The sequence below is a fragment of the Prionailurus bengalensis genome, chromosome B1 (assembly GCF_016509475.1).
Source record: "Prionailurus bengalensis isolate Pbe53 chromosome B1, Fcat_Pben_1.1_paternal_pri, whole genome shotgun sequence".
NCBI classification, from domain to species: domain Eukaryota; kingdom Metazoa; phylum Chordata; class Mammalia; order Carnivora; family Felidae; genus Prionailurus; species Prionailurus bengalensis.
In genome coordinates, this window is record NC_057344.1 from 96,134,902 (window position 1) to 96,152,100 (window position 17,199).

The following is a 17,199-nucleotide window of genomic DNA, read 5'->3' on the forward strand; positions in this document are numbered from 1 at the left end:
CTAGCAAATCAAGTGTGTTAGTTTCTAACACTAGCTTTTTATAATTCACAGTTTCAATTTATAATTCTCCTAATTGCTCTATGTCATTTATTTTTAAGGTGTTCCCAACTGGTAAAAGACACAAGCATTAATCACGTTAATGCTAAGACAGTATATGTAATAAAACATTAATGGTGCATTACAGACATAGAAGAATTCAGAGATGTGAATCAGTTTGGACTGAAGTCATTGAGATTGCTTGACAGGAGAATTTGAAATGATATTAAAAGTCATCTATTTCCTCAAATGACATAGGCATCTTTCATTAAATGCTTTTCAGTTAAATGATCATCTAGCCTATGCTTTAGCTATTCCTTGTAAGAGATTTATCACTTCCCCAAAAAGTCTGTTCTTTTGAATTCTGATTATTAGAAAACTAAAATCTTCATAAATTTCCTCCCATTGATATGTGATTTTATCTTTTGGAGTAACATAGAACAAGCTCACTTCTTCAAGTCAACCCTTCAATTATTTACATGTAACCATTAGGTCTTTCCTGATTCATGCCCAGTGCTGCACCCAGTTTGTTCGTTTTAACTATTCTGATATGGTATAATTTACCTACCTTTCATAATTCTAGCCTTCTTTTCCTGTGTGTGATAGTTGGCCTCTTAAATTATGGTCTGTGAATGGACCACTAAATTCTGGTCTGCAGTAGTCTGCTTCCCAAAATAAAGAAAGATGCAGTCTTCAAACTCTTCCATGTTTCAATGGAGACATTCATTCATTTATTCCTTAAAGGTTTAGGTACTTAGAATGTACTAAATCATGTGGCATTCACTGAGGATTCTGGGAGAAGGTGGTCTTCAATAAATGACTCATATTTTCGCCAGGAATACATGAACTTTAAATATAATGTTTGAATATAATGTGATGTGTATTGTAAAAATGCATATAAAATTTTATCAAAATATAGAAAGGAAACAATTATTTCTGTCTTAAAGTGAGTGGGCCACACAGGATGTGAGAGGGATAAATGATGGCAGGATGGAATTCTGATTTCAGGAAGAAATAAAATAGTGTATTAAAAATATGAAGTCCGTGGGGCACATCTGTGGCTCAGTCAGTTGAGCGTCCAACTTTGGCTCAGGTTGTGATCTTAAGGTTTTTGAGTTCAAGATCCATGTTGGGCTCGCTGCTGGCAGCACAGAACCTGCTTTGGCTCCTCAGATCCCTCCCTCTCTCTCTGCTCCTTCCCCACTCACACTCTCTTAAGAGAGAGAGAGAGAGGAAGGAAGGAAGGAAGGAAGGAAGGGGAAAGACGGAAGGAGGGAGGAAGGGGGAGTCAATGAAATTGAATAGAATATGATAGAAGCACAATGAAAACTGCTTTGGGGAGAAGCATTTGGACAGATGTATGTATGATTTGTTCGGATGGGAAGAAACTGAAATCAAGACTATGGATTATGAAGTAACTGGAGTCTGTATGACTTTACCTATAAGGCATATAAAGATGATAAGGATAAGGGATCTGTGCCTTTGTGATAAAACCAGCACTTACAGAAGAAAATCAATTTCCTTAAAAAAAGTTTTTTCTACAGTTGGAAGACTGCTACATATCTTACTTTAGGTTCCTTTGCAGGCTAACCGTGAGAAAATGATTCTAAAGCATGTCATTTATTTAGGAGATAATACAAGGGAGCACCAGTAAGGAAATGGCGAAGTGAGACTGGGAAAGGAAGAGAAGGTAGCCAAAGGGTTTTTAAGAATCATGCCAGTTAACACCATGGGTAACTGAGACTGAATCCTACCAATGAACTCTGGAAGCCTTTGTATAACAGGCTCAGACTTATTCCACCATGGAGCATAGGAGGAAAGTGAGATGTTTACACACCAGTTCTCTTCAGTCATTGTTATCGAGCTCTTCCAGAGCATACTGGGGACATGAATTCTGCAACACCTGTCACCTTCTGGGCAGTTAAGTGAATAAAGGAGGTTCAAATATTCAAGGAAAGACCTAAAACATAGAAAAACAGATGCACATGGTTTGAAGTGAAGCAGACATCCCCTAATGTAGTAAAGGTGAGGAAATATTGCCAAGGTTATATTTTATAGTCAAAAACGCTAATCATTATCATGACTTAATTTTTTCTACTTTTATGCCCTGTAGTTAGTCTTTGAAGATGTAGTTTTAAGTGTTCTAATACTGAATATTTCTGTTTTTTTTCTTGTGGCAGACTAATCAACACTTTCTGAAAACAGTAACTGAACAAAATGTGGAAATTGAGCAACTCCGAAAACAACTTAGGTAAATTCAAAAATAAATTTTGTTATTTTATTAATAATTTTTTTTCAGGGATGCCTAGTCCCTTAGTCGGTTAAGCCTCTGACTCTTGATTTCGACTCAGGTCATGGTCTCTTGGTTCATGAGTTCCAACCCTGCATTGGGCTCCATGCTGATAGTGTGGAGCCTGCTTGAGATTCTCTCTTCCCTCTCTCTTTGCCGCTCCTCCACTCACACACATACTCTCTCTCTCTCTCTCTCTCTCAAGATAAATAAATTTTTAAAGAAATTATTTTACTTCAGAGCAAGTGATGATGCCATCATTTTTCCATGAGTTTTCCATGAATTTTTTTCTTCCCTTTTAAGCTTCTCTCAAGGCAGATTGAAATCAAGACAATTAGTGAGGAGGCATCTATTAATATACACATGAAAGGATGTTCCATGATAGTAAAACCAGTGCTTATGGAATAAAATCAGTTCCCTTAGAAACATTTTTTCTGCACATATCTTCTTTGTATTTCCCTGTAATTAGACCCAGAGAAAAGGGTGTCAAAGCATGTAGTTTATTGAAATGTAATACCAGGGAGCACCAGTAGGAGGAAAGTGGAACAGAGAGGAAGACAAGAAAGCCAGTAGAGAGTTTTTAAAAATCAGGCAGCTTAGGGGCACCTGGGTGGCTCACTTGGTTAAGCATCCGGCTCTTGATTGTGGCTCAGTCATGATTTCAGGGTTGGTGCAATCAAGCCTGGCATTGGGCTCCAAATGACCAAACCTTTTTTTTCACTTTTTGTCCCCCTTAATCATAATACTGAAACGTCAAAAGTATAATCATAATAGGGTTTTTGCTCTATGATGCAGTAACTTAGAAATATCTTTAAATTGTAGTATATATTTACATTTTATTAAAAAAATGTAAGTTTCTGTTTGTTAAATGAACCTTGCTATTTATTTCGTTTTTTACACCATCATGTATTTGGCCCCACAAAATAACATTTTGCTATTTTAAAAAAAGAAGAATGCATTTCACAAAATTTTATGCCTTTATCAGCTTTTTAATTTAATTTAAATAAATTTACATTCTTTTCCCCTACACATTTCTACTCAAAGGCTCTTATTTGGTCCTCTGTATTTCTTTTGATAATGATTTTACATTTTAAAATAGTATTCAATCCCAAGATTTTATTTCTCTTTCTTCCAAATGGAAGTGTCTTATTTTAATTATAAAACTAATATAAGTCCATTAGAGAAAACTCTAGATAGTATGAAAGTATACAAGTTACAGTGCAGTTCTGGCACTAACCATGTTTAGTCCAGACTCCACAGATTAAGAGCACAATCCCCAATAAGAACCCTCACTAGGATTCAAGTTTAGGGATCCCCGGGCCACCCACACTCGTGGCCAACTGGCTCCAAATACAAGTGTCCCCACAGTAATTCTCTACAATGTCTAAGGGAACTCAGGAAAGCACTATACTTATGATTGAAATTTTATTATAAAGTTCACAAATCAGAACCAGCCAAAAGAAGAGACCCATTGAGTGAGATCTAGTAAGATCTCAAAATTAGAACTCTCATGTCCTCTGCCCATGGAACTAGGGTGCAGCACCCTCCTGGCACATCACTGTGTTCACCAACTAGGAAGCTGACCTAAGCCTTAGTGTCCAGACATTTTATTGTATTTTTATTATATGCCTATGATTTGTTTTAAATCTAAATAAATTTACTTTTTTAATGATATTTCTCAATGACTGTGTCATCCAATAAAACATTATTTGACTATACTTTTGCAATTTAAATATCATGACTGATTGAATCATTGGCCTTTTGATTGAATTCAATCTCCAGTCTACCTTCTCTCCCTGGAGGTCAAGATGTCAGGCCTATATTACATGGCTCAAAGCCTCAACTCTCTAATTACCTGATTGCACTTTCCAGCATGGCCCAGCTCCCATTCCTACCTTGTGTCACTTCATTAGCATAAACTCAGACATGGTCCCAGAGGCCTACCTTGGGGGGCCTGCTATGAGGGGAACGTAGTAGTGGTGGGCTTGAAATTTTATTTTATTTACTTTTTAGGTTATTTATAATTTTTTTTTTTAATTTACATCCAAGTTAGTTAGCATATAGTGCAACAGTGATTTCAGGAGCGGACTCCGTAATGCCCCTTGCCCATTTAGCCCATTCCCCTTCCCACAACCCTCCAGTAACCCTCTGTTTGTTCTCCATATTTAAGAATCTCTGACATTTCATACCCCTTCCTGTTTCTATATTATTTTTGATTCCCTTCCCTTATGTTTATCTGTTTTGTATCTTAAAGTCCTCATATGAGTTAAGTCCTAGGATGTTTCTGTTTCTCTGACTAATTTCGCTTAGTGTACATAATACCCTCTAGTTCCATCCATGTAACTGCAAATGGTAAGGTTTCATTCTTTTTGATTGCCAAGTAATACTCCATTGTATGTATACACACCACTTTTCTTTATTCATTCATCCATCGATAGACATTTGGGCTCTTTTCATACTTTGGCTATTGTTAGTGCTGCTATAAACATGGGGGTGCATGTGTTCCTTTGAAACCGCATACCTGTATCCCTTGGCTAAATACCTAGTAGTGCAATTGCTGGGTTATCGGGTAGTTTTATTTTTAATTTTTTGAGGAACGTCCATACTGTTTTCCAGAGTGGTTGCATGAGTTTGCATTACCACCAGCAGTGCAAAAGAGATCCTCTTTCTCCACATCCTCGCCATCATCTGTTGTTGCTTGAGTAGTTAATGTTAGCCATTCTGACAGGTATAAGATGGTATCTCATTGTGGTTTTGATTTGTATTTCCCTGATAATGAGTGATGTTGAGTAGTTTTTCATGTGTCAGTTGGCCATCTGGATGTCTTCTTTGGAGAAGTGTCTATTCATGTCTATTGCCCATTTCTTCACTGGATTATTTGGTTTTTTGGGTGTTGAATTAGACAAGTTATTTACAGATTTTGGATACTAACCCTTTATCTAATGTCATTTGCAAATATCTTCTCCCATTCTGTCAGTTGCCTTTTAGTTTTGCTGACTGTTTCCTTTGCTGTGCAGAAGCTTTTTATTTGGATAAGGTCCCAATAGTTCATTTTTGCTTTTGTTTCCCTTGCCTCTGGAGATGTGTTGAGTAAGAAGTTGCTGCAGCCAAGATCAAAGAGGTTTTTGCCTGCTTTCTCCTTGAGGATTTTTATGGCTTCCTGTCTTATGTTTAGATCTTTCATCCATTTTGGGTTTAATTTTGTGTATGGTGTAAGAAAGTGGTCCAGGATCATTTTTCTGCATATCTCTGTCCAGTTTTCCCAGCACCACTTGCTAAAGAGACTGTCTTTATTCCATTGGATATTCATTCCTGCTTTGTCAAAGATTAGTTGGCCATACATTTGTGGGTCCATTTCTCAGTTCTCTATTCTGTTCCATTGATCTGCGTGTCTGTTTTTGTGCCAGTACCATACTGTCTTGATGATTACAGCTTTGTAGTACAGCTTGAAGTCCAGGATTGTGATGCCTCCTACTTTGGTTTCCTCTTCCAAGATTGCTTCTTTCTATTTGGATCTTTTCTGGTTCCATACAAATTTTAGACTGTTTGCTCTAGCTCTGTGAAGAGTGCTGCTGTTATTTTGATAGGGATTGCATTGAATATGTAGATTGCTTTGGGTAGTATCGACATTTTAACAATATTTATTCTTCTTATCCAGGAGCATGGAATATTTTTCCTTTTTTTTTTTTGTGTGTGTTGTCTTCAACTTGTTTCATAAGCTTTCTATAGTTGTCAGTGTATAATTTTTTCACCTCTTTGGTTAGATTTATTCCTTGGTATGTTATGGGTTTTGGTGCAATTGTAAATGAGGTTGATTCCTTGGTTTCTCTTTCTGTTGCTTCATTGTTGGTGTACAGGAATGCAACCGATTTCTGTGCATTGATTTTATATCCTGCAACTTTGCTGAATTCATGAATCAATTCCAGAGGTTTTTTGGTGGAATCTTTTGGGTTTTCCATATAGAATATCATGTCATCAGTAAAGAGTGAAAGTTTGACCTCCTCCTGGCCGATTTGGATGCCTTTTATTTCTTTGTATTGTCTGATTGCAGAGGCTAAGACTTCTAATACTATGTTGAATAACTGGTGAGAGTGGACACCCCTGTCTTGTTCCTGACCTTAGGGGAAAGCTCTCAGTGTTTCCCCATTGAGGATGATATTAGTGTTGAGTCTTTCATATTTGGCTTTTATGATCTTGAGGTATGATCCTTCTATCCCTACTTTCTTGAGGGTTTTTATCAAGAAAGGATGCTGTATTTTGTCAAATGCTTTCTCTGCATCTTTTGAGAGGATCATGTGGTTCTTGTCCTTCTTTTATTGATGTGATGCATCACATTGATTGTTTTGTGGATATTGAACCAGCCCTGCATCTCAGGTATAAATCCTACTTGGTCGTGGTGAATAATTTTTTTAATGTATTGTTGGATCTGGTTGGCTAATATCTTGTTGAGGATTTTTGCATCCATGTTCATGAGGAAAATCGGTCTATAGTTCTTTTTAGTGGGGTCTTTGTCTGGTTTTAGAATCAAAGTAATGCTGGCTTCATAGAAAGAGTTTGGAAGTTTTCCTTCCATTTCTATTTTTTGGAACACCTTCAAGAGAATAGGTGTTAACTCTTCCTTAAATGTTTGGTTGAAGGGGCGCCTGGGTGGCTCAGTCAGTTAAGTGTCCAACTTCGGCTCAGGTCATGATCTCACAGTTTGTGAGTTCGAGCTCCGTGTCAGGCTCTGTGCTGACAGCTCAGAGCCTGGAGCCTGCTTCACATTCTGTGTCTCCCTCTCTCTCTGCCCCTTCCCTGCTCATTCTGTGTCTCTCTCTGTCTCAAAAATAAACATTAAAAAAAAAAAATGTTTGGTTGAATTCCCCTGGAAAGCTATCTGGCCATGGACTCTTGTTTTGGGGGAGATTTTTGATTACTGATTTGATTTCTTTACTGGTTATGGATCTGTTCAAATTTTCTGTTTCATCCTGTTTCTCTTTTGGTAGTTGGTATGTTTCTAGGAATTTGTCCATTACTTCCAGATTGCTGTTTTTTTGGCTTATAATCGCTCATAATATTCTCTTATTATTGTTTGTATTTCTGCTGTGTTGGTGGTGGCCTCTCCTCTTTCATTCTTGATTGTATTTATTTGGGTCCTTTCCTGTTTCTTTTGATCAAACTGGTGAAGGGTTTATCAAAGTTTTTAATTCTTTCAAAGAACCAGCTTCTGGTTTCATTGATCTGTTCTGTTTGTTTTTTTTTTTTTTTTTTGGTTTGAGTAGCATTCATTTCACTCTAATCTTTATTGTTTCCTGTCTTCTGCTGGTTTGAGTTTTTATTTGCTGTTCTTTTTTCACCTCTTTAAGGTGTAAGGTTAGGTTGTGTATCTGAGATCTTTCTTCCTTGTTTAGGAAGGTCTGGATTACTATATATACTTCCTTCTTATGACTGCCTTTGCTGTGTCCCAGAAGTTTTGGGCTATGGTGTTACCATTTTCATTGGCTTCCATGAACTTTTTAATTTCCTCTTTAACTTCTTGGTTGGCCCATTCATTCTTTAGTAGGATGTTCTTTAGTCTCCAAGTATTTGTTACCTTTCCAAATTTTTTATTGTGGTTGATTTCGAGTTTCATAGAGTTGTGATCTGGAAATATGCACGGTATCATCTCGATCTTTTTATACTTGTTGATGGCTGATTTGTGTCCCAGTATGTGATCTATTCTGGAGAATGTCCCGTGTGCACTGGAGAAGAATGTATATTCCACTGCTTTTGGATGAAGTGTTCTGATTATATCTGTTAAGTCCGTCTGGTCCAGTGTATCATTCAGAGCCATTGTTTCCTTATTGATTTTTTTGTTTAGATGATCTGTCCATTGCTGTAAGTGGGGTGTTGAAGTCCCCTCCTATTATGGTATTATTATCAATGAGTTTATCTTTTTGATTAATTGATTTATATTTTTGGGAGCTCACACATTTGGAGCATAAATGTTAACAATTGTTAGGTATTCTTGGTGGAATGTCCCCTTATTTATGATCATGCCCTTCTTCATTTCTTGTTACAGTCTTTATCTTAAAGTCTAGATTTTCTGACATAAGTATGGCTACTCCAGCTTTCTTTTGTCGACTATTAGCATGATACGTGGTTCTTCATCCCCTTACTTTCAATCTGAAGGTAGTTTTAGGTCCAGAGTGGGTCTCTTGTAAACAGCATATAGATGGATCTTGTTTTCTTATCCATTCTGTTACCCTATGTCTTTTCATTGGAGCATTTAGTCCATTGACATTTAGAGTGAGTACTGAAAGATATGAATTTATTGCCATTATGTTTCTTATAGAGTTGGAGATTCTGGTAGTGTTCTCTGGTCCTTTCTAGTCTTTGTTGCTTTTGGGTTTTTTGGGGGGTTTTTTTGTTTTTTTGGTTTATGGGTTTTTTTCCATCTTTTCTCTCCTCAGAGAGTCCCCCTTAAAATTTCTTGTAGGGCTAGTTTAGTGGTCATGAACTCCTTTAATTTTTTTTGTGGGGGAAACTTTTAATCTCTCCTTCTATTTTGAATGAAAGCCTTACTGGATAAGGAATTCTTGGCTGCATATTTTTCTGATTCAGCACATTGAATATATCCTGCCACTCCTTTCTGGCCTGCCAAGTTTCTGTGGATAGGTGTGCTGCAAACCTGATCTGTCTTACCTTGTAGGTTAGGGACTCTTTTTCCCTTGCTACTTTCATGATTTTCTCCTTGCCTGAGTATTTTGTGAATTTGACTATGATATGCCTTGTTGATGGTCGGTTTTTGTTGAATCTAATGGAAGTCCTCTGTGCTTCCTGGATTTTGATGTCTGTGTCTTTCCCCAGGTTAGGAAAAGTTTTCCACTATGATTTGGTCACATAACCCTTCTACCCTTTTTTCTCTCTCTTCATCTTCTGGGACTCCTGTGATTCTGATCTTGTTCCTTTTGAGTCACTGATTTCTCCAATTCTTAATCGTGCTCTTTTGTCTTAGTCTCCCTCTTTTTTCTGCTTTTTTATTCTCCATAAATTTGTCCTCTGTATCACTGATTCACTGCTCTGCCTCATACATCCTTGCTGTCATGGCATCCATTCCAGATTGCAGCTCAGTTATACCATTTTTATTTCATCCTGACTAGTTTTTACTTCTTTTATCTCCGCAGAAAGGGATTCCAATCTATTTTCAATCTCAGCTAGTATTCTTATTATCGTGATTCTAAATTGTGGTTCAGACATCTTGCTTGTATCTGTGTTAATTCCCTAGCTATGGTTTCTTCCTTCTCTTTCTTTTGGGGTGAATTCCTTTGTTTCATCATTTTGAAGGAAGAAAAGGAATTGATAAAAAAAAAAAAACTTTTTAAATTTTAAAATTAAAAACAACCCAAAAAGAAATCAAATAAATGATGTTAGATCATAGGTGTGTTTTGGTCCGGTTGTTGTAAGGAGCTTGATAGATTAGAGAAAAAAGGGGAAAGGGGGAAAAAAGGAAAATGTCTGAAATTTTCAAAAAATAAATAGATAAAATGAAATTATGGAAATAAAATAGAATTTGAGAAATCTATAAAACTGTAAAAGATATACTGGAAGAAGTTAAACATATTTTCAATAAAAATTGAAAATAGAAATAACATTTTTTCTTTCTGTATTGAAGAAAAGAGAAACAAAAAAAAAATTGAATAGATGGACCAACTAACACACTGAAATACGATTGAAATTGCATTGTTTTCCCCTAGAAGTCAAACTCTGAAGCACTTTATAGTCCATAAACTAAGCAAGCGGAGAGACTTGTGGTGTTCCTGAAGAGTGAGGTTAGCCCAGTTGTGTGGGGCTTAATGTAACAGCTCCATTCTCTACTAGATGTCACTGTTTAGCTTACTGGGGTGGATTGTTGTGGCACTTGTAGTTGTGTATGCGTATGCGTGGGAGAGGTGAAAATGGCATCACCCAGCTACCTATTCTCTGTTATCAGAACTCTGTACTGCCTGATCAGCAATCGCACACCCGTCCTTTGTCTCAGGCTTCCGTCCACTCCCTGCTTTTACATTGTCCGTGACCAAGCCATCAGGTTGCCAGGTGCCACTTCCCTTCTTAGTTTTATCTCAGATGCAGCACTGTTATTGCAGCTCTTCACTTCTGAGGGACTGTGGTTTTGACCCTCTCAGATCCTCTCGGGGGAGGGTTCACACAGCAATGGCTGGGTGCCAGCCGCACCCAGAAATGTTCGCAGGACCGTGCTGCTGCCGATGTCCAGAATCTGCGGCTGGATGCCAGACCACCCCAGAAAAACTTCTCCCGATCATGTAGCAGCAGTGTTTCAGGGATTATGGTAAGTCACAACACATATCTGGCACCTGGCTTCCCCCTTAACGTCCTTGTGGCACCAGTGAATGTCATTTTTCTCTGGGATCTGTGAGGACCTTTCGCTGTAGGGTGGCTGCACGACCTCTACCAAATGTCCTCCCAGAGGGCAATTGCCTTCTCTTGTGTGGCCCCAGGACTCCCAGACCTCACTCTTTGCTCCTGTGGATTCACCCTTCCCACCAGAGCACCACCAGGTATGGAGCTGCGGAGTTTCAGAGTCTGTGCTCCCCCTGTTTTATAGAGTTTTCATAGAATTTAAACACTCTCCTTTCTCCTTTTTCCCGTTTTTATTCAGTCCCTGCGGCTGTTTCCACTTTTCCCCTTCTCTCCAGCTGCTTTGGGTGGTGTGCTTTTCCCATACTCCCCCATTCTCCGTCCTCTCTCTGCAAGTAAAACAGCTCCCTGCCCTCTGCAGCTTCTCTCTCCCCCAGTACACCTCTCTGCACTGCCTACCTGCTAAGTTCCATGGTTCAGGTTATGCAGATTATTGTGTTAATCCTCAAATTAGTTTTTTAGGTGTGCAGGAAGGTTTAGTGTTGGTCTGGCTGTATTTCATGAGTGCGAGGCACAAAATGCAAAAATACAAACAAAAAATACAAATACAAAAAAAATACAGAAAAAAAAATACAAACAAACAAAAAAACCTTCCATGCTCTTCTGCCATCTTGCCCCTCTCCTGCAATTTTAAATAGAGTATTCAAAGTAAACCTCGCTGAATAGTTGAGATATGAACAAAGACTTGAAGGGTATGAACAGATTATCCATAGAATGCAGGGAAACAGTATTCCAAGTATAGCACTTGCCATTGCATAGGTTGAAAATACTTTTCAAGCCTCTTTAGAGTCATATTTGTTAATTATCCATGGTGAGGCACATCACCAAGTCAATCCAAATTCAAAGGATAGGGAAATAGATACTCCTTTTGATGGAAAGATTTTCAACATCATGTTGCACAGATGTTGATATAGATAGTCAAGAATTTGGTGCCATTTTTTTCAGACTCTTTCTCACTACTGTATGTGGAATAGAGTATAAAACAGGAGGATGAGAGTAGTAAAAGATTAAATCAGAAATGATATGGAGGGTGGAAGACACGGTGATATGGGGGCTTGTAGGTTGTAGTGAGCACTTTGGCTTTTTACTGTGGGCGAAATAGGAATGGTTTTTAATAGGAGATTGACACAATCTGACTTATATTCTAATAGGATTGATCACTCAGACTGCCATATTGGAAAGTAGACTGTAAAGAGGAAGAATTGGAAGCAAGGAGACCAGTAAGGAGGCTATTACAAACCAAAGCTGCAGTGGGACTCAGGTTGACTAGGGCTGTGGTGGTGGCAGTGGGAGCTGGTAAGATGTGGTCAGATTCTGGAAATGGTTTTGTTTTGTTTTTAACATTTTGTATGGTAGATTCCTGATAGATTTGATAGAGGTAACAGAGAGATTGAAGTATCAAGGATGACTTAAAGTTTTTTTCCACAAGCAAGTGGAAGAATGAACTGAGAAGTCTATGTATAGGTGGCCAGATGGTGGGGGAGGGGGCAGTTTGGACAAATTGACCTTGCAGTAACTACTGGAAATCCTACTGGTGATAACCATTAACAAGCAATTCAGTAGAGATCTGCACTCAGGGTACAAGACTTTTGATGATCAACATAAGAATAGTGTTGACAGCCATGGCACTGGAATAGATCAGTACAGTTGACCCATGTACAACACAGGTTTGAACTTCATGGGTCCATTTGTATGCAGATATTCTTCAATAAATGCATACAATATTATGAATGTGTTTTTTCTTCCTTAGGATCTTCTTAACATTTTTCTTCTTCTACCTTTATTGTAAGAATACAGTATATAATATGTAAAACACACAAAATACGTGTTAATCAACTGTATGTTTTTGGTAAGCCTTCAGGTCAACTGTAGACTACTAGTTGACTTTTGAGGGGGTCAACATTATATGTGGATTTTTGACTACATGGGGGGTTTGGTGCTCCTAACTCCAGTTTTTATCAATGGTCAGCCATACTTGGATAGGAAGATTAAATTTTCTATAAGTCTCCCAGATCTTTAAAATTAACCTTAACGTAGTTTGTATTAAAAACCTCTATAATTTGTGTGTATATATGTGTCTGAGAGAGAAAAACATGGTAATGTAATCCTAACATCATGAAATAGTAAAGTACCATTTACCAAAACCATCCTGTAGAGAATAAAATGCAGTGTTATTTGCAAGAACATGAGTTTGGCCAAATAGAACAGAATAAAGACTATATAGAAATTTAGGGGGCACCTGCATGACTCAGTTAAACTTGATTTCAGCTCATGTCATGACCTCATGGTTCATGAATTAGTGCAGAACCTGCTTGAGATTCTCTCTCTCTCTGCCCCTCCTACATGTATGCTCTCTTTCTTTAAGAGAATAGTAAATATTCTTTAATGAATAAGCTATTTAAAAAGAAAAAAAGAAATTTAGTATATGACAGAGGAGATAGTATAAATCAGTAGGGAAACTGATGTCAAAATCATGTCAGAAATGGTTGTTTTCTATGAAAAAAAAACTATAATGTTTTTCTGTACACATTTAAGTATTTATGTGTTTTTTTGTTTTTGTTTTACAAGTCAAGTTAGTTAAAATACAGTGTAGTATTGGTTTCAGGAGTAGAATTTAGTGATTCATCGCTTACATATAACACCCAGTGCTCATCCCAACAAATGCCTGCCTTAATACCCATCACCCATTTAGCCCATCCTCCTGCCCACTTCCGCTCTGGCAACCTTCAGTATCCTCTCTGTATTTAAGAGTCTCTTATGGTTTGCCTCCCTCTCTGTTTTTCTTACTTTTCCTTCCTTTCTCCTATGTTCCATTTGTTTCGTTTTTTAGATTCTATGTATGAGTGAAATCATATAATATTTGTCTTTCTCTGACTGACTTATTTCACTTAGCATAACACTCTAGTTCTATCCACCTTGTTGCAAATGGCAAGATTTCATTATTTTTCATAGCTGACTAATTCCATTGCTTGTGTGTTTGTATGTGTGTGTGTACACCCACCACATCTTTATCCATTCATAAGTCAGCGAACATTGGGCTCTTTCCATAATTTGGTTTTTGTTGATAGTGCTGCTATAAACATTGGGGTGCATGTGCCCTTTTTAATCAGCATTTTTGTATCCTTTGGATTAAATACCTAGTAGTGCAATTGCTGAGTCATGGGTAGCTGTATTTTCTTTTTTTTTCCTTTAATTTTATTCTGTTTATTTAGTTTTTTTAATAATTTATTGTCAAATTGGCTAACACACAGTGTATACAGTGTGCTCTTGGTTTTGGGGGTAGATTCCCGTGATTCATCACTTACATACAACACCCAGTGCTCATCCCAGCAAGTGCCCTCCCCCCATTTCCCCCTCTTGCCTGCACCCCCATCAACCCTCAGTTTGTTCTCTGTATTTAAGAGTCTCTTATGGTTTGCCTCCCTCCCTCTCTGTAACTTTTTTTTTCCCCTTCTCTTCCCCCATGGTCTTCTGTTGAGTCTCTCAGGATCACATATGAATGAAAACATATATCTGTCTTTCTCTGACTGACTTATTTCACTTAGCATAATATCCTCCAGTTCCATCCACATTGCTGCAAATGGCAGGATTTCATTCTTTCTCATTGCCAAGTAGTATTCCATTGTATATATAAACCACATCGTCTTTATCTATTCATCAGTTGATGGACATTTGGGCTCTTTCCATGATTTGGCTATTGTTGAAAGCGCTGCTGTAAACATTGGGGTACGTGTGCCCCTGTGAATCAGCAGTCCTGTATCCTTTGGATAAATTCCTGGTGGTGCTATTCCTGGGTAATAGGGTAGTTCTATTTTTAATTTTTTGAGGAACCTCCACACTGTTTTCCAGAGCAGCTGCACCAGTTTGCACTCTCACCAACAGTGCAAGAGGGTTCTCATTTCTCCACATCCTTGCCAACATCTGTTGATTTCTGAGTTAATCATAGCCATTCTGACAGATGTGAGATGATATCTCATTGTGGTTTTGATTTATATTTCCCTGAGGACAAAGATGTTCAAGCATCTTTGATGTTTGTTTGCCATCTGGATATCTTCTTTGGAAAAGTGTCTATTCATGTCTTTTGCCCATTTCTTCACTGGATTATTTGTTTTTTGGGTGTTGTGTTTGAGAAGTTCTTTATAGATTTTGGATACTAACCCGTTATCCAATATGTCATTTGCAAATACCTTCTCCCATTCCGTTGATTGCCTGTTTCCTTCTCTGTGCAGAAACATTTGTATCTTGATGAGGTCCCAGTAGTTCATTTTTGCTTTTGTTTCCCTGGCCTCTGGTGACATGCTGTGGTCCAGGTCAAAGAGGTAGAATTTTGAGTTTTATGTCTTACATGTAGGTCTTTCAGGCATTTTGCATCTATTTTTGTGTGTGGCATAAGAGAGTGGTCCAGTTTCATTCTTCTGCATGTTGCTGTCCAGTTCTCCCAGCACCATTTGCTAAAGAAACAGTCTTTTTTCCATTGGATATTCTTTCCCGCTTTGTTCAAGATTAGTTGGCCATATATTTGTGGGTCCATTTCGGGGTTTTCTATTCCATTGATCTATGTGTCTGTTTTTGTGCCAATACCATACTGTCTTGATGATTACAGCTTTGTAGTATAGCTTGAAGTTCACAGAATTTTAATGCTTCCAGTCTTGGTTTTCTTTTTCAACATTACTTTGGCTATTTGCGGTCTTTCATAGTTGCATACAGATTTTAGGATTGTTTGTTCTAGCTCTGTGAAGAATGCTCATGTTATTTTGATAAGGATTACATTGAATGTGTAGCTTGCCCTGGGTAATATCAACATTTTTTTTGAGTATCAACATTTTAACAATATTTATTTTTCCAATCCATGAGCACGGAATATTTTTCCATTTCTTTGTGTCATCTTCAATTTTTTTCATAAGGTTTCTATAGTTTTCAGCATACGGATTTTTTAGCACTTTGGTTAGATTTATTCCTAGGTATCTTATGGTTTTTGGTGCAAGTATAAGTGGGATAAATTCCTTGATTTCTTATTCTGCTGCTTCATTATTGGTGCAAAGTAGTGCAACCAATTTCTGCATGACTGTCCTGTGAGTTTGCTGACTTCACATATCAGTTCTACCAGTTTTTTGGTGGTCTTTCCGGTTTTCCATGTAGAGTATCAGGTCATCTTTAAAGAGTGAGACTTTTGACTTCTTTCTTGGCAACTTGAATGCGTTTTATTTATTTATTTGTTTATTTTTTGGTCTGCTGAAGCTAGGAATTCCAGTACTATACTGAACAACAGTGGAGAGAATAGACATGCCTGTCATGCTCCTGACCTTAGGAGGAAAGCTCTCAGTTTTTCCCCATTGAGAATGATATTAGCTATGGATTTCTCATATATGGCCTTTATCATGTTCAGTTATGTTTCTTCTATCCCTACTTCTTAAGGATCTTTATCAAGAAAGGATGCTGTATCTTGTCAAATGCTTTTTCTGCATCTCTTGACAGAATCAGATGGTTCTTATCCTTTCTTCTAGTAAAGTGATGTTTCACATTGATTGATTTGTGAATATTGAACCAGTCCTGCAGCCCAGGAATAAATCTCACTTGATCATAGTAAATAATTCTTTTAATGTACTGTTGGATTCGATTTGCTAGTGTCTTGTTGAGAATTTTTGCATCCATGTTCATCAGGGATATTATCTTGTAATTCTCCTTTTTAGTGGGGTCTTTGTCTAGGTTTGGAATCAAGGTAATGCTGGCTTCATAGAATTGGAAGCCCCACAGTTGGAAGCTTTCCTTCGATTTCTATTTTTTGGAATAGTTTGAGAATAATAGGTATTAACTCTTCTTTAAATGTCTGGTAGAATGCCCCTGGGAAGCCACATCTGGCCCAGGACTCTTATTTGTTGGGAGATTTTTGATAACTCTCAATTTTTACTGGTTATGGGTCTGTTCAAATTTTTAATTTCTTCCTATTCAATTTTGGCACTGTGTGAGTTTCTAGAAATTTGTCCCTTTCCAGATTGCCCAGTTTTTTGGCATATAATTTTTCACAGTAAATTGTATTTCTATGATGTTGGTTATGATCTTTCCTCTTTCCTTTGGGTCCTTTCTCTTTTCTTTTTGATAAGACTGGCTAGTGGTTTATCAATATTATTTATTCTTTAAAAAAATCAGCATTTAATTTCATTGATTGTTCTACCCTTTTTTTTTTTTAAATATCTTTTATTTCCATTCTAACCTTTATTATTTCCCTTTCTTCTGCTGTCTTTAGGCTTTATCTGCTACTCCTTTTCCACCTCCTTTAGGTGTAGGGTTAGATTTTGAATTTGGTACCTTCCTTCCTCCTTGAGAGAGGCCTGAATTGCAATGTACTTTCCACTTAGGACTGCCTTTGCTGCATCCCAAAGGGTTTGGACTGTTGTGTTCTCATTTTCATTTACTTCCATGTATTTTTTAATTTCTTCTTTAATTTCCTGGTTCATTCATTCATTCATTCATTCATA

The 17,199-nt window shown here is 37.5% G+C and overlaps 1 protein-coding gene across 2 annotated transcripts in view; it reads left to right on the plus strand.

Moving 5' to 3' along the window:
* SCLT1 (sodium channel and clathrin linker 1) overlaps positions 1–17,199 on the plus strand; it is a 217,858-nt gene that overhangs the window by 56,904 nt on the left and 143,755 nt on the right. For both annotated transcript variants that reach the window (XR_006295405.1, XM_043568522.1), the window contains exon 9: positions 2,217–2,287. Coding sequence is in view for 1 of the 2 variants with exons in the window: in XM_043568522.1 (XP_043424457.1) it covers positions 2,217–2,287 (71 nt within the window). In the remaining variant the exon portion in view is untranslated. The remainder of the gene's footprint in view (positions 1–2,216; positions 2,288–17,199) is intronic.